The sequence below is a fragment of the Sycon ciliatum genome, chromosome 8 (genome assembly GCF_964019385.1).
Source record: "Sycon ciliatum chromosome 8, ocSycCili1.1, whole genome shotgun sequence".
In the NCBI taxonomy this organism is placed as follows: Eukaryota; Metazoa; Porifera; class Calcarea; order Leucosolenida; family Sycettidae; genus Sycon; species Sycon ciliatum.
This window is the reverse complement of record NC_088650.1, coordinates 27,872,596-27,900,120: the sequence shown is the minus strand read 5'-3', so window position 1 is coordinate 27,900,120 and position 27,525 is coordinate 27,872,596. Positions and strand designations below refer to the sequence as shown.

General features: G+C 46.5%; 2 protein-coding genes across 4 annotated transcripts in view; one reads left to right on the top strand and one right to left on the bottom strand.

Moving 5' to 3' along the window:
* Nucleotides 1–1,378, top strand: part of LOC135822572 (uncharacterized) — a 36,189-nt gene extending 34,811 nt beyond the window's left edge. For both annotated transcript variants that reach the window (XM_065335374.1, XM_065335373.1), the window contains exon 31: nucleotides 14–1,378. In XM_065335374.1, the coding sequence (XP_065191446.1) occupies nucleotides 14–60 (47 nt within the window). In that variant the 3' untranslated portion in view covers nucleotides 61–1,378. The remainder of the gene's footprint in view (nucleotides 1–13) is intronic.
* A 703-nt stretch (nucleotides 1,379–2,081) lies between these two features.
* Nucleotides 2,082–23,805, bottom strand: LOC135822573 (putative mediator of RNA polymerase II transcription subunit 12). 2 transcript variants are annotated; one of them, XM_065335376.1, is made up of 7 exons: nucleotides 22,606–23,805; nucleotides 16,283–16,713; nucleotides 14,046–14,164; nucleotides 13,601–13,667; nucleotides 13,090–13,168; nucleotides 7,612–9,442; nucleotides 2,082–3,322 (listed from the first exon to the last, which is right to left on the bottom strand). In XM_065335376.1, the coding sequence occupies exons 1-7, from the start codon at nucleotides 23,238–23,240 to the stop codon at nucleotides 3,167–3,169; spliced, it is 3,318 nt and encodes a 1,105-aa protein (XP_065191448.1). In that variant the 5' UTR covers nucleotides 23,241–23,805; the 3' UTR covers nucleotides 2,082–3,166. The 2 variants fall into 2 exon arrangements, with proteins under 2 accessions (XP_065191448.1, XP_065191449.1); XM_065335377.1 differs by lacking the exon at nucleotides 22,606–23,805 and adding an exon at nucleotides 17,487–17,690.
* Nucleotides 23,806–27,525: the final 3,720 nt, after the last annotated feature.

The window sequence follows — 27,525 nt, the reverse complement described above, 5'->3', positions numbered from 1 at the left end:
TTGCTGTTGCTAGATGATCTTCTTTGGCACACTGTTCAGTCCACTTTCGGTGACACCTGAGCAGATGTTGTCCAAGACAAACTGCCGCCGCTGCCGCGTGTCCCCCACACAACAGCATTCACGGCTTCACATCACCGGCTCGTGTTACTGGCAACCAGCCAGCGACCAATCAGACGTGACGATCTCTTTAGTTACACGTTTGCATGCTGCATAGCTTTCCATTTTGTTTCCTTTGATTTAGCCTTGATCCAGAAATCTTGAGTATATCGCAAGTATGAGCCACAATTTCTATCAACACATTTTCTCCCCCTTGGTGGATATTTATAATGATGCTGGAACTTAGCATCACTCTTCCCTCCTGTTCTGGTGTACAATTAGCCACTGAACAACTTTTTCTTTTAATTACAGTTTTTAGACTCACAATCAACTGGGCAAAAAAATTCAGAAGCAGGTTGGTGTGCGAGCGCCGATTTCGCTTCATATTTAAACTTCTAGTTGCTGACAATTAAGCCACCATCTTGCGACAACATTTTCATCATGGCATCGAGCGTGTACAGTAAGATCGGACGCCGAAGAACGCAGGGGCTCAGGGCGCAGCCTAGCAGTGTATCGTTCAGATTTTAATCGTTTCGTTTTTATTCCGCGATCATGCGATGTGATCATAAAGCAGTACAAATGTTCTTAGATCTGCAAATCTAGCGGTTCTGTGCCATTTACCAGAGTTCTTCGGCGAAGTGTTCTACGGCGCCCGATCATACTGTAATGCGAAAGCTGTTGTTTCTGCTTGAGGAAGGAGAAACAAGCGGAAAATTCTACCGAAGAAGAAAATCTAAAAATTTTCTTTAGCACTCATCAGGAGAACATGTAAAAAGTTTAAGAACGAGAGAGCTTGGAAGCTCAGGGCCCTTCGCTATGCTTTTTGCCTTGATGACCTAGGCAAAAAAAGTTATAAATTTTTCATTTCTCCTATTTTTTTTTCAAGACATAACCTGGGATTCGAACCTGCACTATCGCTCTGCATGCATCCCCCGATACACTTCGCACACATACCAATTCTTCCAAGTAAGTTGCTTCACGTTATGATCTTGCATTTGAAAACCCTATTTGAATATCGTGGCCAGGTGTTTGTGGCCAGCCCTAGCCGTCTCTGATGGTACGGTACGGGATAGATACGGTCGAGGGTAATGCGACACCGTCTACCACCTTGATGACCTAGGGAAAAAAAGCATAGGGATGTTATACATTTTTCAATTCTCCTATTTTTTTATAAGGCATAACCTGGGATTCGAACCTACTTGCATTCCCCAACACACTTCGCATTCATACTCATTCTTCCAAGTTCCTTCACGTTATGGTCTTGCATTTAGCCCTATTTCAATATTGTGGCCAGCTGTTTGTGGCCAGCTGTGTTTGATGGTACGGTACGGTACGGGACAGATACGGGATAGCGCCGGGCGTAACACAAACAAATACCAAACGAGAGAGCTTGGAAGCTCAGGGCCCTACGCTATGCGTTTTGCCTTGATGACCTAGACAAAAAAAGCATAGGGATGTTATAAATTCTTAAAAAATTCCTTTTTTTAAGAGACATAACCTGGGATTTGAACCCGCACTATCGCGCGCCCTGCATGCATCCCCCGATACACTTCGTATACATACTAATTCTTCAAAGTTGCTTCACGTTATGATCTTGCATTTGAAAGCCCTATTTGAATATGCATTGTGGCCAGCCGTCTTTGATGGAACGGTACGGGATAGGTACGATCGAGGGTAATACGACACCGTCTACCGCCTTGATGACGGCAAAAAAAGCATAGGGATGTTATAAATATTCAATTCTCCTATTTTTTTTTCAGGCATATCCTAGGATTCGAACCCGCACTATCGCCCCACATGCATTCCCCCATACACTTAGCATTCATACCCATTCTTCCAAGTTGCTTCACGTTATGATCTTGCGTTTGAAAGCCCTATTTGAATATTGCGGCCAGCTGTATGTGGCCAGCTGTGTTTGATGGTACGGTACGGGACAGATATGGGATAGCGCCAGGCGTGACACAAACAAACACACAAATACCAAATTAAAGCTGTGTGGACCCTGGCTAGCGCCAGACGTTACTGAAGTAACGTCTTCTACATAGCTACGGGAATTAAAGCTGTGTGGACCCTGGCTAGCGCCAGGGTCTGCATAGCTACGGGAATAAAAGGCAGAATGTTCCCCAGATTCATCAGGAGAACATGTAAAAAGAATAAAAGGCATAATGTTCCCCAGATTAAAGGGATCGGAAGGTATACTGGCACAAACTGAAAGGTCTAATTGGGAAATAGGACAGATGGAGATAAAGCAGGGCTGCAGAGTTGTATAACAGCGAGTAGGACAGATGTGAATGTGAATGGGGGGGGGGGGGGGTAGTAGGACAGATGACAGATGTTAGTTAAAACTGGGAGTATTCTGAAGATATGGAAAAGAGAAAAAGTGTGAAGATTGAACACCCAAGATAGAATGGATTGCGCTGGGTCTAATGATATCGCTTCAAGACACAAGGCTGGGGGGCTAGGCTAGGTGCAGCGCCAGCACAGAACAGTAAATCTACACTGCAGTAACAGGGTAGACTACTAGCATGGTAGGATGAAAAGGCGGTCGACCAATCATTTCATGATCAGTTTTATCACACACCAGATTTTGTGTTAAATTTCATGATTGGATGCGGGGGAGGGGGGGGGGGGGGATTATGACACATAAAGAGTTCATGGGGGAGGGGGCTACGACACACAAAGTCAAAGAGTTCATGGGGGAGGGGACTACGACACACAAAGAGTTCGTGCTCAGCTTGTTCCTATTCTCTACAGCGGCACTGATGCTCAGAAGTAATAGTATGAATGTTCTACACAATATCACCAACTGGCAATGCAACTGGCAATGCAACTGGCAATGAAACTAGCCCTGCCGCGTGCACTTGACTACCGATACAATTGTCCTCTGCTCTATACCCACCACCACACATGAACCTTAAGCCTTGTCTACTGGTTAGCGTATCTGCTCTAGAACTGTTTTTAAAAAGAAGGTCAGCATGTTCGGTTTCATTTTGACGAGGGACCTGCGCTCACGACACGCAGCATGTTAGGTCATATTATGGCGAGCAACCTCCTGCTGCGCACACCACGTCTACATGAAGATCCGGTGGTAGGGGGATTTCTTGGACACTTTACCCGCGCAGAAGGGGCATATACCGGGTTTCCTCTTGATGGCGCTGGCTATACATGGTTCGCAGAACAGATGTCCACAGATTAGGGTCATGATTGACACTCCAGTCCTTTTGATCTGCACGCACGCGCACACATACGCACACACACACACACACACACACACACACACACACACACACACACACACACACACGGCACACACACACAGGAGAACGGTCGAGTTTAGTATCATTATTGGCACGCCAGAAGTCGACTGGAACAAGTGTCGTATCGGGATCGGCAGCTGACGGTTTCTCCCGACTACGGCAGCGACACATGCTGGGTGCACTTACCTCTACTTGAAGTACCATCTACCTCTATCGGTAGAGTGACTACTCTACTCTACCAGGTAGCTAAAAAAACGAACGCGGCCTAAGTCCCACGGCAACAAAGAATTCTTTGTTGCCGTGGGACTTAGCTTGTGCACATTTTCGCTGCGCTCACCTTCCCCTCTTCGCTCCTACGTAACCATGAACCTTCCAAGTTGGAAGGCTGTTGGTTTGTGCACTGGAGGTGTGTTAGAGCTAGGCTCAGTAGCCTGTCAGTTGTGTGCCCTATTATCGCACTTTCTGACTATTTATCATCTTGATACAGTCGTGGATAGTTGCGGCATAACTCGTTCTCATGTGTTTTCTTCTCTCTCTTTTTTCATTTTTTTTTTTTTTACGAATATTCGGTATATTCGTTTCACCACTATTAAAGGGGCGTTCGTTTTTGATCTACAGGTTTGGGTAGAAACTACTTCTTTCGGTAGAGGTGTTCGTTTTTGAAGACAAAAAATCTACTCAAAAGGGTAGATTCTACTTTCCTCTACCGGCTCTACCGGGAAAAAGTTGGTAGAATCCGGTAGAATTGGTAGAGCTACAGGATTTCCAGCAAGATACACAACTCCATCCAAAAAAGGAACATTTCACGTACACATCGTGTAAACTACTAAATCCGGTAGAACAGCGTTCGTATACTTGCCTCTACCATCTACCTCTATCGGTAGAGTGACAGACTCTACTCTACTTTACCAGGTAGCTAAAAACGAACGCAGCCTAATAAATCACCACTATTAAGGTCAATAAATACTAGTAGACTCCCTCTAATTCGAATACGGTATAATTCGAACATTCCGTGTAATTCGAACTTTTTCGTTGTACTGATCTTCTGCAAGTCACTTCAAGTCAAAATCGAATGCATAATTCGAAGTACGAAAAGTGCGCCGGTTGGATAATTCGAACCCAGTCTTCGTACAGAAAAGCTGTTTACAGTACATTGGCTATGTCCTTTGAACGCTTATTTCGAAGTGAGATTGATTGCTGTCCTTGTAATTCGAAGTTCATTCTTTTCTCCTTCTCTAGCCAAGAGTAGCTCAAAAATCGATCGATGGTCCGCTGCAGGATCGACTATAGCGTTCAAGAAACCCACCTTCTCTCGAAATTTCTTTCAAGCCCGTGCGAGGCAAATTGCAAAGGTTTGATTGAAAACGATGTCTTCCAGGTGGCTGACTCTCTCCGCGGATCTCGATGGCCTTTCTTGCCGCGCCAGCTCGTGCACAGAGATGTTGGCGCACAACAACACTACTGTCGTAAATATTGTCTATGCCTATGCTCCACTTCCCTTCTTCAGAACGACGTGCTGCTGTCCGACGGCCTTTCATGACGCGGATTAGGCAGCGCAGTTCTTTTCCGTTGAAATTGTTTCAGGAAAGCTGCAGTGACTGACAACTTCTTCACTAGAAAATGAAGATGTCAAAATGGTTTTGTGTCGATCCAGTGGTTTGATGATCCGTTGTACACGACCGGTACGACCACCTATTGTCCTTGCACCTATGTTTCGTTGATGCAAATAAAAATGTGCAAAAAATACTCAGCATGCGATTTCAAGCATTTTGACATACATATCAGTGCATGGGTCTGCATTTGGATAATTAGAAGTTCTGGATAATTCGAAGTTAGGGCCTGGCAATTTGAGGTTCGAATTATAGGGAGTCTACCTGTATTAATAAAAGACTCCTTTTAGAGAAAAGTGCAGTGGCTTTTATTGAGTCAAAGCAAATCCATTTGAATTCGATACTGTTGATGGTGTGATCACAAATTAGCATGGGTATATTGGACAATAGGGACGTGTGATGTCATCCGTGTTGACGAAAGAATATCCGTTCATTCGTTCCGTAAGCCAAAGAATATTCGGCTACTGGGTTTTAATATTCATTTCACCACTATATTTTATAAACAGTATTAATTTTATTGGCCTTTGAGCCAATAAAATACTGTTTATAAAATACCACTAAGGAGCCGTCCAAGATTACCAACAGTATTTTCAAAACGAAAAGTTCTGGTTTGGGGTGGGTGGATTCGAAGGAGTTTCGTTTTGAAAATAATTTTTGAATGCAGATGGAGAATGCCCAGTTACTTCTGGGTGTCAAAAATTGACATCAATACTTTATTTAAACAGTTTCCTCTGAAACAAAAATGCGATAATACTCATAAAAAGGACACACTTCAGGCTCATCACAAACATCTTGAAAGTTTTTGTCTTCACAAGTATACTTTCAAGCCTTCTCGTCAGGTGAAATACAGGCAAGGGAAAAGGAACAGGAACAGTGGATTAAATACACTAAGAAGGTGGTAAAAAAGCGCAAAAAAGAAGATAGCTAAAGTAAACAGCGAAAATTGCAATAATGACACAAAGGTGCTAAACCTCGTTAGTTACATGTATGTCCAGTGGTTGTCTCTTGTTGTCGAAATACATGTCACGCTTATTGAGTTCTCGCACTTGCACCTTTGTGTCATTATTGCAATTTTCGCTGTTTACTTTAGCTATCTTCTTTTTTGCGCTGTTTTACCACCTTCTTACTGTATTTAATCCACTGTTCCTGTTCCTTTTCCCTTGCCTGTATTTCACCTGACGAGAAGGCTTGAAAGTATACTTGTGAAGACAAAAACTTTCAAGATGTTTGTAATGAGCCTGAAGTGTGTCCTTTTTATGAGTATAATACAGTCTGTATCGGCTATAGCGTACCCTTTTGATTTCCGTGATATTATCACTATATCCGATGCATCACTATATGCGATACGATCGATTTTTATTTTTTTATTTCGATCGACACATGAAAGGCAAGGAAATACTTCCAGCATGGCGTTTCGACAAATGAGCATGCTGCATAGTTGACAGTACCCGCATTTCCATAACAAATTCTGTTAGGTGCATGTACATGTATCACTATAAAAATAAGCAACGTGAAGAAAGTAAAAAATAGGGCCTTTGATATTATTGCTACATGCATTTTATAGTTATCACTATAGCCGATAATAATATAGTGTGTTATGCATGTTTTGATTCTTTGCTGCCATCATAATATCCGATATATCATTACATCCGATAATATTGGTTATAGTGATATTTTTACTGGATAAAATACGTTTTGCTTTTGATATTTCGTACCAATATCACTGTAGCCGATATATTCTTTTATCCGGTCACTCTATAGCCGATACAGACTGTACTTTATTTCTTAAAGGATTGGGAGAACTTCAAATTCAAAAGACCAGTCGGGGAAGTGAACTGCCTGAAAAAAATGGAGTGAAAAACTTGTCAGCGCCTTCTAGGTTCAGCCTGGTCCCATAGCTCAGTGGTTAGAGCATTGCTCATGACAAGCAAGGTCCCGGGTTCGAGTCCTGGTGGGTCTGGCGTTTTTTTTCTCTCTTTTCAGGCAGTTCACTTCCCCGACTGATCCTTTCAATATTTCATTGGAATTCGTTTTACCTGCAGAAAAGGTAGGTGGGTGGGTAGGTGCTGAAAAACACTAAAACTTTTCGTTTTGCAAAAACTATTGGTCACCCTGGACCCTAAGGCCAATATTTACGAAATACTTCTGTCTAGAGAAAGTACAGGTCAACATATGTATAAATGTAGCAGCCATAGGATTTATTAGAATTTACATATGAGTTATAAACCCTGGCGCTTCGCCTTGCTTATGCCTGTTTACACTAGTTTGTAAATGCATTAAATCCTTCGGCTCTACTCTCTACATTTATACATATACAAGTCATGTAGATAGGATTGAGGGGATTGGGAAATTTTCAAATTCAAGGATCAGTCGGAGAAGGCAGCTCACAACACGTGCCACAGAGAGAGACAGACAGAGAGAGAGACAGACAGAGAGACAGACAGACAGAGAGACAGACAGAGAGAGAGACAGACAGACAGACAGACAGACAGACAGACAGACAGACAGACAGAGAGAGAGAGAGAGAGAGAGAGAGAGAGAGAGAGAGAGAGAGAGAGAGAGAGAGAGAGAGAGAGAGACAGACAGAGAGACACACACACACACACACGCACACATACACACACAAGGCAGCGTCCGTGAACACTCACATCTGTCAGTTCTTCGAGACAGATAGAACAACTGGTCGCATCCGACGATGCTGCGCTACCTTGCGCTTGTGGTGCTACCGGGGACGTGTCCCGCTCTGGTACCGATGCTTGCTCAGGCTCAGGCTCTAGTGGAACAGCATTAACGTCATGGGAAGCTGCATTGTGCTCCGCAGAAGAACTACTTACGGATGATACAACTTCAGGATGCAAGCTATGGAGCGGCACCACTGGGTCAAGGTGATATGGCGGCTGCTGCTGCTGCTGCTGCTGCTGTTGCCGCCACTGCTGTTGCTGCTGCTGTTGGTGATGTTGCATGCGTGGTTCTGAGTCGACTGCTTCCACAGGATGATGAAGTCTGTTTGACTGGTAAGACAGGACAGGTCTAGTGGTGGAGGAGGCGGAATACTGTTGCTGTAGCTGATGCAGTTGCTGGAGAGAGTGCGACTGCGAGTGGTCCCGGGGCTGTGAAATTGATTGCTGCGGGTTTGAACTGCCCTGCAACACCTCTGGCAAGTCTGGAATTCGGGAGTTCAGTCGCTGATATTGGCCGCTGAAGAGCCTGCCTGGAGCCAGGGGACTCCCCCGGCGACTGACATTGCTTGTGGCATTCATAGGAGAAGCCCCCGATGCCAAGCCCAGATGCAAACCCATCGGGCTTGCTGCAGATGCAGCCTGGGCCGGCTGGCTGAACAAAGAACGGTTTGCAGCAGCAGCAGCAGTGACAGCCAGATCATTGCCACCAAATGCGCCTTGCATGAGTTGATTGTGTGATGCCTGGCTGGGTGAAGTAGCAACAGGTTGCCCTAGCTGATTGTGCCTGGCATCCGGATGTGTGAGCTGTGCAATAGGAGAAGAGTTGAGGTGTTGTGGTGCATGGCTGCGGGATCCACCCAGAGAAGAACCTGAAAGTGACGACCGCAGCAAAGGAGGAGGAGGGGCAGTTAAATCCATGCCCGGATGGGCACGTGAAGCATTGCTGGGGCCAGTTAAACCCATGTCCAGATGGGCACGTGAAGCATTGCTGGGGCTGGATGCTGAAAACTGACCGCAAGGCACCAGTGAGTAGTCATCTAGTTGGAGTCCACCTTGTTGTTGTTGTTGTTGCTGTTGTTGTTGTTGTTGCTGTTGTTGTTGTTGTTGTTGCTGTTGTTGTTGTTGTTGCTGTTGCTGTTGTTGTTGTTGTTGCTGTTGTTGTGGTTGTTGCTGATCCCTCACCTGCATATCTTGTCGCATCTTCAGCAGCCGCTGCTCGGAATGTTCCCGCTGCTGCTGCCCTGAAAATTCCGCCTGCAGATACTGCAGCAGCTGCTGCTCTTGCTGCTCCACTTGTGCACAGAGTACTGATAAAGTAGCTGGACGTAATAGATGAGAAGACGCAGAAATGCACCTGGTAGCATTAGAAGCAGTGCTGGCAGCAGTAGGGCCAGTGGCAGCAACATCAGACGAAGACAGGTCTTGCGTATAGTCAAGCACAGGACTGGGAGCCTGCGACAACGACGGCACAGCCGAGCGTTGTCGTGCAAACCCCGCCGACACTGGGCCTGGTTCATCCACAGCCACGCCTTCAAACACGTGCTGTGGAGCACGCATCTCTTGTTGTTGTTGTTGTTGCTGTGTCGAACCAGTATTCTCACGATGGCCTGTGGCCAATAAGGGATGGTGTTGTTGTTGTTGCTGCTGCTGCTGTTGATGATGATGGTGTACAGATGTAGGGATTGGGAAGTCGAAGTTGAATGCTTGACCAATATCCGGCCCGGTCATACTGCTCGTTGCCACCACAGGAGAGCTTTCTTCCGGACGCCGTCGTGCTTTTGCAGCTCCCGCTTTCCTCCTGCAGGTGGACATGAAGCATGACCATACACAGCACACAGAATCACTCAATCTGCGGACACAACTGCTTCGTCCTTCGTGGACTCATCAGCACAGCAAAGAAGAAATTGAGGCCGAGCCTGATAGCAGTGAAAAATCAATAACTTTTCCAAAGCCAGATTTAAACCAGGCCCAAACGTACCTTGCCAGAGTGCTCAAACTGACAAGTCAGTGAGCTCTGCCTAACGCAAACAGCAAGCAGCACATAAAACCATATAGGTCATGCAGGCAATTATCAGCTGATTACCTGGACTACTGTAAAAATCATAATTTCGTAGCGAAGCCCGGAAGTCTGATGAACAAAGTGGCGTTTGCAGCGAAGAGACCGTGGTTGAGTGTTTGAATTGAGGATAATTATTACGTGCACAAGTGGCTGCAATAGATTTGGCGAGTATTTAAAAATGAATGTGTCAAAGTGCTAAATCTAATGTAGACAGAAGTCGATACTAATACTTTCCTCTCATAGTTCGGTGAGCACGAATGGTATTAAATCATTAACTGTTGTACACGTTAACCGGTCCATTTTTAGGAAAAGGTTAATGTTGCACCTCGTTAGAATGATGGCTTTCACAGCATTTCATGTATAGAGTTCAGTCACTTCAGTGCTCTAGTACGAGTATGGCGCGAGGTCTGAGCAGCCCCCCACCACAGAACCATAATTATACCGGTACTGTACACGCAGAAAAGTTCGACGGGAATTTAATTTCGTCATTTTTCGTCCAAAGAATTTTCAGACTGAATTTAAAGCAGGACTAAATGTCGATTCTTCTAGTCTTACACTACGTTTCAACATCCATAGAAGAAAAATTCCACCCGACAAACTGTTTTCCTTTGGAACTGGACGAAATTATTCAACGATTAAATTTTCTGCTTCTGCAGTAACTGCTACTCCAGTCCACACGCGACCTCTGTCGGCTTTCCGAACAGGTGCCGGAACGGCTACTGTATAACATGTTATTGTAGGTAGGGGTGAAACGGGTGATCCGGGTACCCGTCTGTTTAGCTGCTGATCCGTTAGCAAACGAGTACACGTTAGTCGTGTACGACAGTACGGTACGGTGCTGGCTTGCACAGCCGTACATCGCACAGTTCGATGTACAGTTTGAGCGCGTTGTTCTTGATCGATCTTGCTACATGTGACCGTTTTGCATGTAGCGCAGTGCATGCAGTGCTTGTCACTCGTACTTGCATGTCATCCTGGCGCCAAATCCGGAAGGTACTAGTAACTGCCGTCTCTAAAAATAGTTTCCAACCGCTGCTGGAACTGTACCGTCGAGACTCACCCCGGAAAGATTCGTTGTGGGAAATACTCTTCAGTGTTGCCTGTTGGAGCAAGTTTTGAACAAGTCGAGCCGTCTCCTTGTGTGTTTGTAATTGAAGTTTGAACTGAAGTGCTTAGGTTGTCTTTGCGATGTCAAACTCTGTGACTCTGTCCCAAGCTCCTTCGAGCGCATCCACTCCGTTCAGTCGCCAGGCACGTTCCGCAGTGTGGAAATTCTTCACTCGCGATGTCGAGGGCCATCAAGCGAAGTGTCTATTTGTAGGTGCATTAAAATGTCGGTGCCAGGGACCTGCCAGTTTTCAGGTGTAATGTAGAATTAGGTGACCAGCGTTCCCTTCACATACAGTGCATATTCTAGTGCCTTTTAGGTAGAATCTAAATTTAGGTGCCTGGCTTCTCTACCGAAATCACCGAAATTAAATTTACACCAAAATAGACGTGTTATACAGTATTAGCTGCAGCAACGTGCAATATCCAGTGGCCGTGGGTCACACCGCTTACTTGCAATTACCGTAAGACATGTAAATAGAACAAGGAAGTAAATCTAACGTTTTAACGAGTGACATTTTTCGTTATAATACGTTCTGTTGAGGCTGCAAGGCCTGATATGTGTTATGTGCGGATAAGCCTGAAGACTGCAAGATCATTGACGTACTAGTATCTTCTCGTTAACCTATGAATTTTGGACTATCGTTAAATTTGCGACTCGTTATAATTAGGGGTGAAACGAGTATCTATTTTGACCAATCGATCACTCATTCATAATATTCGATCAAGTCTCCGATTATTTCGAGTATTTTATCAAAACTCAAAAGCGCTAGATTTGTGAGTTCTCGACCAATTCGGAAGAAATTATCTGTGAACATAAAACAAAAGTCCCCAACGTCTTGTACAGAGTGTAAAGTAACGATTTTCATCAGTACTTTCATATCTCAGAGCGTTAACTAACGTTACTTGCCGTGGTGATTAAGGGTGTGCGGATAATGCTCGAAAAGGTGGCAGATTCTGCTTGAAAAGCAGTGAAATTGGCAGAACCATACAAACCTTATGGCGGGCAATTCCTCGAATTCTGCTCCATTTCTTTATCCACATACCAAACATGCATGAAACTTACCAGAAAAAGTACCGAATTCTGCCAATTTTTCTGGCGGCATTATCCGCATATGCCTACAAAAGATAATAGTGGTGATCGCATAGTCCAAGCCATAAAATACTGACTCAAAGGCATGCATACCAGTGGACGAGCAGTACAGTCGTCCCTCTCTAATCCGGCACCTTTTGCTACGGCGTTTTCTGCTGGATTGACGAGGGTGCTGGATTAAGAAATCCTGCCCTCTGACCCGGCCCTACCCAATTGCATGCATGTACTAGTATCTGCGTACGTCAAAACGCAGGGTTTTTCCGTGTCGACCCAAGTATTTGGTGCACGGCTTTATATTCTCAATTGTTCTCCGGGAATATACACAGTGATAAAGTGATAAAGTAAAACAGAGAACATGTTCACATGTACTCTTGCACACACACGCACACACACACACCTGAAAATTGGCAGGACACCACCCCTTGCTAAAATAAGAAAGTATGGTTGACTGCCGTTGTCTCCTGGACAACATTGACCAGACTGGCCTAGCCTGGCCTGGCAAGGAGTGCACCTGTACGGTACGCGATTTACGACTGCCGGATTATGAAATCAAACTACGTGCAGTTTGAGCGATTCGTTTTAAAAAGTCACTGCCGGAGGCGGAATTCAAGTGCCGGATTAAGATGTAGGAATTGAACGAAAAAAATCGGTTTCGTCAGAAAGTGCGCCGGTTGGCAAGGGTTCCGGATAAACAAGTGCCGGATTAGAGAGGGACGACTGTACAACCGGAGTTTTTTGAAAATACAATGCCAATACTAAAAAAATTGAATTAAAAAAAAACGATCGGGTGCAAAATTTCGAATACTCGCTCGTTTGAAATTTTCGAACGAATACTCGAATATTCGAACTAATCGTTTCACCCCTAGTTATAGTAGCATGGTTGCCTTACAGTAGCGTTACCTGCGTAGAAATCTGATGGACTAGATTACAAGTGGTAGGGTGTACCGCCGAAAAGTGCCATGCGCGCAGACAGACATTTCGCAAATGCCCACTCTGCCCACTAGCGAACTGCAGCATGTCGGGGGGGGGGGGAGAGAGAGAGAGAGAGAGAGAGAGAGAGAGAGAGAGAGAGAGAGAGAGAGAGAGAGAGAGAGAGAGAGAGAGAGAGAGAGAGAGAGAGAGAGAGAGAGAGAGAGAGAGAGAGAGAGAGAGAGAATGGCGTTCCTACAAGTTTAAAAAGACTCACACAAAGTCCATCACAGGTAGATCGTCGATGTCGCTGCTCTCAGGTGACGGGTCATCAACGGCAATAGTCTTCTGGTCGCCTGCAGAAGAGAGAGAGCAAAGAGAACACAGGAAACACACAGTCACTCACACTGACATCTACTGTTACAGGAAAACTCCAATGAACTCACTTGTCGATACCATAAGGCGACATATAAAAGCATGATCCATATAAAAGCATGACCCGTATAGAAGCATGATGCATATAGAAGCATGACCCGTATAGAAGTACGGCTCGAATAGAAGCCGATTTTTCAAAACACGCCGTGACACAGAAGCAGGATTTGAATAGAAGCCGTCTACAGTGCATACGTGACAAACACGCATCCACATACATGTACACACATGTACACACATACGCACACACACATAGACGTGCACGCATACATGCACACACGCAAGCACCCACGCATGCACGCACACACACACGCACACGCTTGAAGCAGGGAATAACGTTCTGCTTCAAAACCTACTCAAACTGGAGTCTGCCACGTGTTCCAATCGCTTTCTCTTCAATGGTCGAGCAGCAAGTGTTGGGCTCTACGAGCAAGAAAAAACCCCAGCTCACACACCTTAACCTGATGCTGGTCACGCAACACACATCCGTCAAAGACAAAATAGCACTATCTTCCTAACAAACTCCTTCTGTTTACAAAGCTCAGGCTGTAGCTTGGCAACGCAAACAGCCTCTAGCACAGAGTAGTACGTTTCATCACAATTTTCTTCCGCCAATAGGTATAAACTGACATCGTCGTGCTTCGTGTGTGTGTGTGTATGTGTGTGTGTGTGTGTGTATGTGTGTGCGTGCGTGTGTATGTGTGTGTGTGTGTGTATGTGTGTGTGTGTGTGCGTGCGTACTAATCAATCAGAAACGTGACCTGGAGTGCTGGGCACACACATGTACATGACTGTACATACGGTGATATCAATGACGTCGTCGCCTACTACAACAGGTGAGGACGGCGACTCCAAATCATCAAGCGCCACAACATCCGGTGAAGTGTCTATATGTACCGAAGAGACGGTGAGGTCCACCACTAGAACAGGAACACACACACACACACACACACACACACACTTGTACTTGCTCACTGCCATAACAGGTCACGTGGGTCTCCCCGGGAAAGGGGAGAGAGACTGAAAAGGAATCTTGGAAAGATGACTAAATTGGCCATTGAACCGCCCAACGGCCAACACCCCCTGAACTCCCCAAACTAGGGTGGACTTGAAATGATCCCACTTATGGGCTCACCACACCTCAGTAAGTGGGTGAGGACAAGGTGCAGAAAAAGGATTGACGGCATCAGGGTATCCGTACGGGGATCCAACTGCAGTTACCCCTGCCCCCAGTGAAGGTAATACCGTAAAATCCCGCCAGAGCGCCCGTCTCTCCCATCCGCCCCTCCCTGACTTCTTGTCAGGGACGTGATTGATTGTATCCTCGTATGACTCTGTCGCAGTCTGTGATGCCGTACTGTACTGCAGACGCGTGCTCGACCCCGTTGGAAATGTACGCAACAGTGCCCACCCTCTTGACCAGGGATCGCACAAACCCTGCGTTTTGTCGGGTCTGTACGACTCCTGGCTCTTGACCTTTGGTCGGTGTACGAGATGCACGAACAGTTTTCGTAGGGTGAGTACGTTTTCATGTAGCACTGAATGCGGCAAGTAGGACTCGCCCATGCGCCCCTCCCCACCTGAAGCGTCGAGGAGGTAGGGGCGCTCTGGCGGAATTTTACGGTACTTGTTACTAGTGTGCATGTGGGTGGCTAAATCAGAGTGGATCTGATATAAGCTTCACTAGCACCATTGATGACACAAGAGTTAATCTAGCCAGAAGCAGTCCATGGTTAACAGGTAACACAGACACAGACACACACACACACACACACACACACACACACACACACACGTCAATGTACAGGTCGAGTCCGGATAATATGAATCCGGATAAATAACCCGTTTAAAACTATTAATAAATATCCTGCAGTCCCTGCCGAAATGTGATCTAGCAATCACTGTCTACAAGGTTGATGTCACATGCATGCAAGCATCTACAACTACCTTCTCTCAAATGGTAACACATCAGGTCCTTGCCAGGTCACCAAAGCAGCCGGATCGAACACAACCGCCTATATGGCACGAGAACTGTATGTTATTTTGAAAGCTGCAGGCCCATCCGTCACTATCACTAATGCCGAGGTTCTGCAAAACGAAAATGCGTACAGAATTTCGCTCTACGTCATACTTCGCACGAACTTCCGGAACTTTGGATGGGAAACTTGCAGGGGACGCGAAATGAACTTTCGTGAGAGGTTTCGCGAGATCGGCTCAACAGCTTCACCACATACGTGCACTTGGGTGCGTGCAAACTACGAAAACGTGCAGAACACAAAGTGTGTGCGATAATTCAAACAGATCTTCGCAAGGCCCGTTGCGAAAGTTCTTGCGAATTTTCGTTTTGCAGAAACCCTCTATTAACAAATATGCACGGCTTGTAAATTCTGTAGGTTTCGACGATCACAAGTATTACACGCATCACAGGTATCACAATAACCAATCTACTCATGATAGCCACTACACTGTCTACAGCTGTAAATCCCAGAGACTGTGGACACTGCGGCCGCCTTATTACTTGGACTTGGATTTTGTTTGTGTTATTAGTGAAAAGCAAAGATAGCCGGTACACCGCCTGACGGCCTTTACACACAGCCTTACGCACAGCCTTTACAATGTCGTAATGATGTTGTAATGATGTCGTAATGATGTCGTAATAATGGGGAACACAGCATTCATAAAAAAATGATGACATTCACTATCTTCTAGAATCATCAATATCCGAGACCTTCGCTGACGGGATCATCAGGATCAAAGCAGCTGTCTGAAGGAATTCAATATCTAGCGAGATCTGACAATGCCATCATGCGTGCTGTAACAATGCACCAAGGTTGACTGGAGAGCACGTTGGCCGTGTTTGACATTTTCACAAATTTTGAAAAATACTCACGGTTCGCGTCCGTAGGAACGCCACCACACTCTATGGTTCAAGGCACAGATGCAGCTCCTAAAGCGGTGGGAGATGAGTAGATCAAACCCAGTCAAAGACCGATAATCCTATCCGCTGCATCCACAAACTTTGAATCACGAGCACGTACCTTGTGACGTGGAAGTATTGGAATCGGCGTCGATACACGTAGGTGTCACAGAGCGTACAGAGGTCACCTCAATGACGTCGGAATCACTACACGCACTGTTACAGTCTGATGTTGTTACTGCTGCGGTGGCATTGGTGGGGGCGGTCGCTGGTGGTGTGTCCGGGAACATTTCTTCAATAGATGAAGGCGAAAACGATAGCAGGTAATCTCCTTTTAGAGCAGTAACATCGCGCTGCGTCGGTTCTCCTCCTTCCCTCAGTGTGTCCAAATCAGTGGGCCGTTGTAACAATGGTGGGTCACTGTGCAGACGTGGCTCTTGCACGGCGCTGGAAGCACACCCTTCCGCAGGCACGCCGTTCGGTGGAAAGGAGTTGAGTTGTTCATCAAACCTAGCAAAGGCCTGTGTGTCAGAAGCGCCAGTCGCAATGCTCCTGCAATGTACACCCCACATACGCACACGTACACACACACGTACACACACACAAGTACACACCTTTGACCTTTGACCTTTGACGCCCATCGCCGGAGGCGATGATAGCAATGCTACGGCAGAAGCCATAGCAACTTGTGCTGGGATTGCACCATTCAACAGCTTGCAAGGCTGAAGAATTGACCGTCACTATTCAGCCTGGTCTACACCATACAGCTATTTGAAGTGACTTTTTCTGGCCAGTGAATCCCTATTTTTGGTCTTTTTTCTTTTTTCTTTTTTTTCTTCTTTTTTTTCCCACACACAAGTACACACACACACACGTACACACACACGTACACACACACACACACATACACACACACACACACACGTACACACACACACGTACACACACACACACATACACACACACATACACACACACATACACACACACATACACACACACACACGCACACACACACACACACACACACACACACACACACACATACACACACACACACACACACACGTACACACACACACGTACACACACACACACACACACACACACACACATACACACACACACATACACACACACACACGCACACACACACACACACACACACACACACACACACACACACACACACACACACACACACACACACACACAGGCAAAGCTGAACAACACCAGTACACTGTACATGGACTATAGTAGAATAACAAACACACACAGAGAGAGCTGCACTGACATGAAGCAAGCGCTCACAACATACTACTTACGCATTGATCAAGTTGACAGGACAGGACAGTGGCATGCATACGTGGGAACACACCTACACTATGTAACGAGAACAGTACCCCTACTTCCACACAACCGGGGTAATGGGTGTACATGCAAGAAACTAATACCAGGAAAATTGGAGCAGTCCAGTATTAGACGACAGGCTACAGTGTATATGCAGTGCTTTCCCCATGCAGAGAATTAAATAGACACGCACGCTGGTACGACACGGTGTGTACGCGCAACTTCTGCAAGCTTTCACACCGTACCCTTACTCTACGCACAATTTCTGTGAGCTTTCACACCAAACCCTGGCTCTACATGCAATTCCTGTGAGCTTTCACACCAAACCCTGGCTCTACATGCAATTTCTGTGAGCTTTCACACCATACCCTGGCTCTACGTGCAATCTCTGTGAGCTTTCACAGCATAGCCTGGCTCTACGTGCAATCTCTGTGAGCTTTCACACCATACCCTGGCTCTACGTGCAATCTCTGTGAGCTTTCACACCATACCCTGGCTCTACATGCAATTTCTGTGAGCTTTCACACCATACCCTGGCTCTACGTGCAATTTCTGTGAGCTTTCACACCATACCCTGGCTCTACGTGCAATCTCTGTGAGCTTTCACAGCATAGCCTGGCTCTACGTGCAATCTCTGTGAGCTTTCACACCATACCCTGGCTCTACGTGCAATTCCTGTGAGCTTTCACACCATACCCTTAAAAGAGTACTCTGTGCACGCTTCTCACGCTGTACAAAAAGGCCAAGCAAGCATGCCGCCATTGCAGCCAGTTTCTATTTTTCCGCAGCTACCCTGAAAACAAACGCCACCTGCAAGTAGAGCTAGTAGAAGAGCAAGTGCTGGAGGCACACGCACTCAACTCAGCACCATTGCCAAAACCACGTGGGATTGTTTGAAGACAAGAAAAAAAGAGTAAAGTTTCACACCTGTGGTGTTTGGAAACGGCCAAATTAGCGCTGAAGACCAAACTAACACATCTAGATGCGAGCTGATAGCACTATGTGACTAAACTAGACTGTACTATGCCTGTTGCAGCCTACACACCGCACTGCTTTCAGCACAACAGTCCCACTTAGGACCAAGACAGTAAGATACTGTAAAACATGTAATTTTAGGTGCATGAAAATGTCGGCGCCAGGGACCTGCCAGGTTTCCGGTGTAATGTAGAATTAGGTGACCAGCTTGCCCATCACATACAGTGCATACTCTAGTGCCTTTTAGGTGTAATTTAAAAATTAACGTGCCTGTCCTCTCTATCGAAATCACCGAAATTAAAGTTACACCGAAAACAACATGTTTTACAGTGCATCGCACAGGAGAGACAATTGTTGTCTTTGCATACTTCGAGGTTCAAGTAATATACATGTATATGAGTGCCTTGTTTCGGCATTGGGGTTGGGACGAGGTTGGACAGCCTGATAACGAACTGTACAAACAAGTGAATAAATTCTTCTGTTGCTAACCCTGCTGCCGTCTGGAGGATTTCGCAATATCACTGCATGTTCTTCAAGGGAGTTGTCTATGTTGAGGTGGTAAGGTGAAAAGGCTACAATAAACGTCGCCAATCACGACTGCGGATATAACGACAGAATTTCGTGCCCAGAGCAAAGTCCCACCTAACTGTAATACGCATCATGAGACTTCGGGTATAAACGACACTTTGCGAATAAGGACACTTTTCTGATGCCCCGCCGAGTGTCGTTATACGCGAAGTTGACTGTACATGCACAGAGCGGATTGGTGGGGTTAACTGGAAAATTTTCCAGAAAGCACAGCACTAACATCACCATGCATTGAACCTAGCCACGAAATTTAAACCCTGCAAAAACTGGGCTCCATTGCAGCATTTTTTCTTTCCTTTCCAGAATAGACGGCAAGGAATCGACAAATTTATTACCGCGATCAAGAGAACGATTGCGCACTGTTTCTATTCGTTGACAATGTAAATAGTCACAATTAATGTCAAATCAGCTCGATACGATTGCGGTACTAAAATCCTTAGAACACTATTCCAGTCACACGGTTACTGGGATGGGGGGCGGAGTACATGTACACGCCACACCAGGCCATGCTCCAGGAAAACAACAGGATGTGCACAGTGTACTCCTGTTGTCATCTGTACACCAGACGATTGTACTGGAATGCATGGGTGCCTCAGCACACGTGCACACACACACACACACACACACACAGACATGCCCATCGCAAAAGCCATGATAGCGAACAGCTATGTTAGCCACAGCAACTTGTGCTGGGATTACACCATTCAACAGCTTGCAAGGCTGATGAATTGACTGCCACTAATGTTAGCCTGGTCTACACCACACAGCTGATTGAAGTGGCTTTTTCACACGCACACACACACACACAGACACACACACGCACACACACACTACACATACACACTACCACACCTCACACCAGACCCGGATCAGAAACTGTCATCAATAGTTGGCACCCTGACCCGGATCACAAACTGTCATCAATAGTTGGCATCCTGTAGTGTAGTGCTAAGTAGTAAGTAGTAGTTAGCCAGCAGAATGACAACCGGGGTTGGCCAGGACAATCAGGGATGGCAAGGCAATTAATGAATTATGCCACATCATGTAGCTAGTAGGCCTGCTCAGTGCTCATTGACTGGTCAATGACATCATTGCACTGTTAGGGGGGGGGGGGGGGGGGGGGGGGCTACCGGGTATGTACTGGAGCTACTCCACACAAATCCTTGAACAGAGATGCTCCTACGACCTAGTACCTGAAGGTAATTACTAATTATTTAGTAATTACGTTAGTAAAAGTCAGTCATAGGCTAGCCGCTACGGAGAAAGTCTTGTCTTTTGGTACACTGCATGCATGTGGGGGGGGGGGGGGACCTAGGGAGAGAGTCATGACTATATACCCCAATCCACGTATGGACCACGCAGTCTCTTTCCGGCCCGGCCTGCTCACTTACTGACGTCATGTTGTACCGTACTCTGCACTGTGAGGACAGTAGTCTCACCACATGAACATTGTGTGTTGCAGTACTTGACAAAAGTACTAGTATAGTACTAGTACTTAACAGGTAACTGTGTGTGTGCTGTGCTAGTGCTAGTCTACCACACGGTGCAGGGAAACCTGGCTAAGCCCGGCCACTCAAGGGACCTGCAACACCTGGTCCCTGTTACCAGGTGGTCTCCCTATCCAGGGTCATTTTGACTGGAAGTAGCATCATTGGTGCTGGTTGCAGTGGTCTTCTGGGACAGGTTGTCCCTTATCGGAGTGGTCACCCTGGCAGGTTGTATGGTATGTGTACTGTAGTCTAGATGGAGTGGGTACTACTATTAGTAGTAGTAGCATGTCTCAGATCTACATACTAGTACTCTGTTGCCCCACTGTATTTGTGCTAGTACTAGTAGTAGTAGTACACTGCATGCCATGTCTACACATTCCTCACACCTGGTGGCCACTCAACTGCATACTTCATGACCATAGCCACACAGCATGCAGCACAAAGCACGCAGCAGCAGGGAGGCATTACTTAGCAGCATACCCCCTGCAGCACAGCTCTTCAGTGTGCGGAGGCCTGACTGTGAGGTGTTTGTGTGTGTGTGAAGAGCCCTGGGCATAATGCCAGATCTTAGAAGTAGCAGTGCTCAGTACTAGTACTACTACTTGAAGTACTACTACATGTATACATACTACTACTGTACAGTCATCAGGTGCGTGCCCGTATGGGTTCCTGGGTTCCCCGGAACCCCCCCCCCCCCCCCGTTTCGCTCAAAATGCAGGATTTTTCTTCATCTTTTGAAAATTTTCCCGGGGGGGGGGGGGGAGGCCCCCGGAACCCCCCTAGAAGGGCACCGGCGCACGCGCCTGGTCATGTACATGGTCCAGTGCCAGGCACAAAAGCCTGGTGCTTACGCAGAGTCAATGACAATGGAAGCCTGCAACACGCTCAGCTGCACTGGACTGGTGTCAGTGATGAGCTATACCTAGGAGCAAGCCAACACCTTCTGGTCAAACTTGGCCAGTGTACAAACTACAAACTACAAACCCTTTGCAGCAGGTCTCCAGAAGCCATACTTCCTGCAGGTAATGTAGAGGCAGTGCTGGCAACAAGCATTCCGGGCACTTCTGGCAGAGGCTACTTTCAGACAAACCATGAAGCCGCTAAAATTAATGCTAAATCAGGCCAGGTTTAGGCGCATGAGTTCGTTCACCAGCATGCTCTGTAAGCTACTCAGCCCCACTACCTACTGCCTCCATCCCCCTTACACCTACACTGGCGCACACTGACAAAAGTAATTCCCCTTGCCGCCACAAACACATTTCCAAGAAAGAAGGTGGACAGATCGTCAGCTCCTATATCCCACAGAGCACCATCCAAAGCCAAACGTACTTCCTCCGTGCCGTATCTACAGTCCATTTCAAAAAATATAGACGCATGGTATTTTTGAAATATTTCAAATTTGGCTGGAGCTTTTCGAGAATGTTCTTCGGAATATTTACTCAGGTCCTTCGCGCAATTACTCTCATATTATAGATCTTTAAGTGATCGGATAGGAAATGCCCAATTTCGAATTTTTTATGCACAAAGTGATCACAGATTTTATGTGGTATAGATGCTGGCCTAACGGTTTTTTGAAATCACGCGTCTATATTTTTGAAACGCACTGTAATACTACACACGTGTGTGTGTGTGGTCATCGGCAATTGCTGGTACGAATTGAAAGTAAAAGTCAACACTAACTAACTACGGACGAAACTCAAGCTACACGTACGGGCCACGCTCCTGACTGGACGACGGTCACTAAAATACAAACGCTAACTAGCCGCATACGGGTCACGCTCCTGACTGGACGACGGTCACTAAAACACAAACGCTAACAAGCCGCGTATCACGCTCCTGACTGGACGACGGTCACTAAAACACAAACGCTAACAAGCCGCGATGACCCAGTGTGGCAATGCTGCTCTCATGACACAGACTCACAAACTCACAGCACACGGTGAGCCATGGTTAGCGAATGGTTTCAGTTTCGCTCGGTTACGAAATGTTCCGGTTGCGTATTATACACTTATAACTACATCCAGAACTCAATAGCACTTACTTTTGGCAGCTGTCCATGTGTGACTGAAGAAGTGTTGTGGTGTGGCTCGCACGATCGGGGGCTGCTTCTCCCCGACGTAGTAGTTCTGAAAGATGAGGAAGCGCACAGTCTTGCGCCGGCTGAGGCCAGTGAGGGCTCGTAGCATCATCTCCATCTTCGCCGTTGCCGTCGTCACGGCGACATTCCGCACTTGGAGACTGCATAACCATATTTGGTGTTTCGCACCCGCGGCCGCCCGGCAGCTGCCGATCTAACGAAGGGAGATCCTCAGACACGGGCGCAGGCTGCACGTAAGCGCTAGCCGTGCACCGATCAGAATTTGAATCTCCTGTCGCTGATTCCAACTGCGCGACGACTGGTGAGCGAGACCAATCATCACCGGGCTGCAAAACTTGTGTGTAACCAGTAGTACCAGTGGCATTACAACAGCGTTTAATAAGGTCTGTCTGCTGGCTTTTCTCTGCCACACTGCACGGGGCTTCAACACGGTTATGCACACAACTGTGCCTGGCCATACTGCTCACACTAGACCGGCTGCCTTTACTACTATCACCATCACTCACGGTCCACACGCAGACAGGAGGCACTAGTGGTACTAGTGCATTCAAGCTGCAGTCGTGATACCACCCTTCCATTGTTTTATCGTCGACTTCCACTAGGCCAGAAGACGATAGCTCATCAGCAGCTTCACCTTTTCCCTGTGGAAACTTCCAGTTACACCTGTTGAACAAATTGAGAGATATCCTCCAATGCTGCCTTGCTAACTTCCACGACAAAGAAAACTGACTTGAGCACAGCCCTACAGTGCTGTTTTGTGTACGTAATTAGTTCAAGCAAAGCTGCGAGAGAACATCCACACAGTGGCGGTCAGTTTCCAAAGACGAAGAAGGCGGACACACTTGCTTGTTGATCGTACCAATGCAGAGCCAGCCATCTACTACTTGCAGCATGCCATACGCTGTGCAATGCACAAACAAACACTGAATGCAGTGGACTACGAACTAAAACGATGGTATAATGTAACGGCGTGGTTCTACGTGACGATTGTTACCTTCCGATCCTGCTTGGGTAGCTCAAACTCAAAGCTGATGCCGGAGAAAGGCGACCCTGGCCATACACCATTACACGTCAATGACAATAGAGAGCACGTCATGGAATATTCCTAGCTAGCTGTGCACATGGTGTACAATGACATTATATTATGACTGTACTCTCTACCCACAAATACCATGAATACTGCACAGGGATTATCTACTACTCAGTAGTATCCAAAAAAAATAATACTGCACATCCACAGCATGCTAGCATTGTAATTAATATTTGTAGCAGTACAGGGCTAGGGCAGTTTGTAGTCTAGACATAGACCATATTTTGTAGACGTCTACGAGTACGAGTCTACTTATGTATGGCATGATGCGGCATGATCTGATGTAATGCATGCAGTGAGTCACCCCCAACTTACTTGCCCCAAGTACTAGTACTACCGTATGTTGCCGCGTAACGCAGGGGGGTATATCCGGTACCGGGTGCGGCGTAACGCGCGACCAGGCTAGTGCGACAAATTTTCGTTGAGTTCGTAACGCGCGTCCGGCGGGGTGCGGCGATCTTTTCATTGCAGCATGCAGTTTGCAAAAAATGATGCGGCAATAGCAAAAAAATGATGCGGCAATAGCAAAAAAGTGATGCGGCAATAGCAAAAAAAGGACTGCGGCAATATAGAAACCTGTGTAACGGCTCCTGTGCGACTTTGCATGTAACGCCCTGCGTGCGGCAAACATGTGCCAATAGAGAGGTTCCGCATAACGTAATTACGTTAGTAAAAAACGTAGTCGATCTACGGAAAGTCTTACGTAAACTGCATGCGCATCTGTGTTCCGCCATACGGAGTTTTCAAATCACGTAGCTGCCCTTGGCAACTCCGAACGCGGCAGTGTAGACCCGGGTGCTCGAATCAGAAACGATTTGACAGGTGTGCAATTTCTCATCTGTAAATCTCAACAATGTCAGGATATACTTTTGGAGAGGCGATGGAACAGGGAAGAGAGTCTGGCTTGACCCACCCAGCAGGAATTCAGAACCTGGGTGCGCAACAACACAAGCTACAGTACGCAGTAAAATTGTCGTATTTCCTTCGGATTTTTTATTTGAAAATTGGGTGCTCGAATCAGAAACAGCGAACTCGTCAGATCGTCTCCGATTCAAGCACACGGGTCTGCCATCGTCTACGCTTGGTATGGCAGTTGAGGGCAGGGAGTAGTAACTTACTACTTCATTTTTGAGAGCAAGATGGTCAGTGGAGCCGCAGATTCAGCAGGTCTTTGGCAGCACCGTACAGGAGACCCATATCCTCGAATCAAGGACCCAGCAAAAAGTGGGTCGCGAGTATTTCAAAAAGTGTTTACCGGGCAGCGCTGAAATTTGGCATACCGTTAGCAGGCCGTATGTTGATGGTATTTGTGAAAACTAAACGAAATCGGAACAAGTTTAGGTACAATTTCAGGGTGTTTCTGTTTTGGTACCTTGTGTCTCATTCGAGCACCCGGGTCTACGACCAGATCGACCTGGGGAGAGAGTCATAAATTTGTACCCCAATCCACTTACGGACCAGCTACGTTATCAGAGCCCTATCTACGTACTCTACGTAGACAACTTTCCGTAAGTGGAGTGCAAACTCGCGAATTCACGGGTTTTCCCCGCCCACTAACGTAAAGTTGCTCAACTTTACGTAGTGGCCTCACCATGCTCACTGCGGCAACATATATTGCCGGTACGGTAGTACTAGTACCAAGACTAGCAAGAGTACATAAACCCGTTTATGTACTCTTGCTAGTACAGTGAGTAGGAAAAATGACGCTCGCGAAACCCACATGCATGCTGTATAGTATGCCGATATGCATGATGGCCATGCATGCAAGACAAGAATCTCATTCATACGTAATCATGACAACTCCTTATCTCATCTGCCGCTGTCATCTAGTCGAGTCATAGCATTCAGACTACCGTGAACCCCGCGGCCCGTCAAACCGTGAATGCCGATATCGCCGTGAAGGACATTCACACTACCGATAACAAACTAATTTATTTTCATCATATTGTGAGAGCCGTGGGCCAATAGCCCCGGTGAGAAGGTAGTCTTGCCTGTTCATATGGTGAAGTAAAAAAAATAAAGAAACAACAACAACAACAACAACTAACGTTACCGTGAAGTTTTCAGCTCTCACCGCGGTACTGACAAGGGATTTTCCCTTTTTTCCCAGCGCGCATGCAGCCTGAGCACTTTTTTACTGCCGGTAAAAGTTTACTGCCGCAGCAGCCGCGGCAGTAAAACTTTCCCACCGGTAACGTGCCAGTAACGTCACGTGATCAAATCACCTTGGCTTTCCCAATCGGTCACTTTTTATCGGTAGTCTGAACATGAACGCGCCCTTAATAATTATGTACTAGTACTAGGCCATGTACAACACTACGAGTACTAGTCACTAGCTGCTGAGCTGATGAGAGCGAGATCCACGACGGGGCTGCCCACGTGCTACTTCAAGTCCAGCCGAGGTACGGCACGGTACATGGGTACGCGATGGGGATATGCTTACAGTATTTTGCTTTACTGCCTCCATTAGTTAATGGAGGCAGTAAAGCAAAATACTGTAAGCATATCCCCATCGCGTACCCATGTACCGTGCCGTACCTCGGCTGGACTTGAAGTAGCACGTGGGCAGCCCCGTCGTGGATCTCGCTCTCATCAGCTCAGCAGCTAGTGACTAGTACTCGTAGTGTTGTACATGGCCTAGTACTAGTACATAATAAAGTACATGCTGGTAACCATGGCAATCATGTGCTACCCGCGGTACCCTGGCGCAGAGCTAGAGCACCGGTATGTACATGTAGATCTAGCACTCCGACGGTATACGACTCTGTCGCTCGTAGTCGTACTCTTGACCAGGAAGTCGTCAATAATTAATACCGCGTACCGGTATTTGACGACTCTCTGCTCTGAATCTTGACAGTTGTCCTGGTTCAGTGAGTGTACTCGATCGTATGACTGGTGTGCTGATACAGTCTTTGTCAGGCTTTGACGCTACCGCTGGGACTTCTCGAGAGCTCCTGATCCTGCATGACAGCAAGCGTACTATATATGGACCTGTTTACCGCCATCTCTCACTAAGTCTTGTCACTATAACCATGATAACCTGTCTCCCCGAAATCAAACATTCCCTCTAGCATGCTATCACTTTCTCCAAGAGTACAACTCCACTATGGGTGCTGTCCCGACAGAATTTCAAGTAAGTTAGTTGACGTCATTTTGATGATCCAATGCGCACTGTACACGGATTATCAGACGAATCCGGAACCTGTGGTTGACCGAATTCGCGCGAAGCCGATCGATCCTGCACAAATATTATTGCAAAGAAGAACGTGTGATGCGTTGACACGCGTACACATGACATGTTGTAAATCACTGGTGCAAGGAGCATTGCGTCATAAATAATGACGTCTGTCGGGAGTCGGGACATCGACATGTCGACAGCAGGGTATGTGGGAGTAGTAGTAGTAGTAGTAGAATTTATTATTTTGATAGGGAAGGCCCTACACTAGTTGCACACTCTGGGGGGTTATAACCTGATAACCGGTCACCGGTATGTACTCTTGCTTTCTCCGATACAGACTGTCAGTCGTTGCGTGCAAGCCAAAGCTACAGTACGTACTGTAGTAGTACACTACATGGACATGTAGATGATATTATAATTATATTAAACCCAATACTAGTTCAAAACTTTAACTCGGATGGTGAGCCAATTAAATTATTGTGAAAAGAAGAAGGACAACATGTTACGAGTTATGATTAACTGTCGACTAACGTAACCAGATATTATACATGTATATGTCGAGTTGTAATAAGACCGGTATGTCCAATAGTCTTAC

Coding starts and splice junctions, on each gene's coding strand:
- LOC135822573 (XM_065335376.1), bottom strand. CDS start 23,240: ATGGAAGGGTGGTATCACGACTGCAGCTTGAATGCACTAGTACCACTA. Junction 14,165..16,282: donor CAATACTTCCACGTCACAAG/GTACGTGCTCGT, acceptor TTCCTGTTCTAG/TGGTGGACCTCACCGTCTCT. Junction 9,443..13,089: donor CTACCTGTGATGGACTTTGT/GTGAGTCTTTTT, acceptor GTCCACCTGCAG/GAGGAAAGCGGGAGCTGCAA.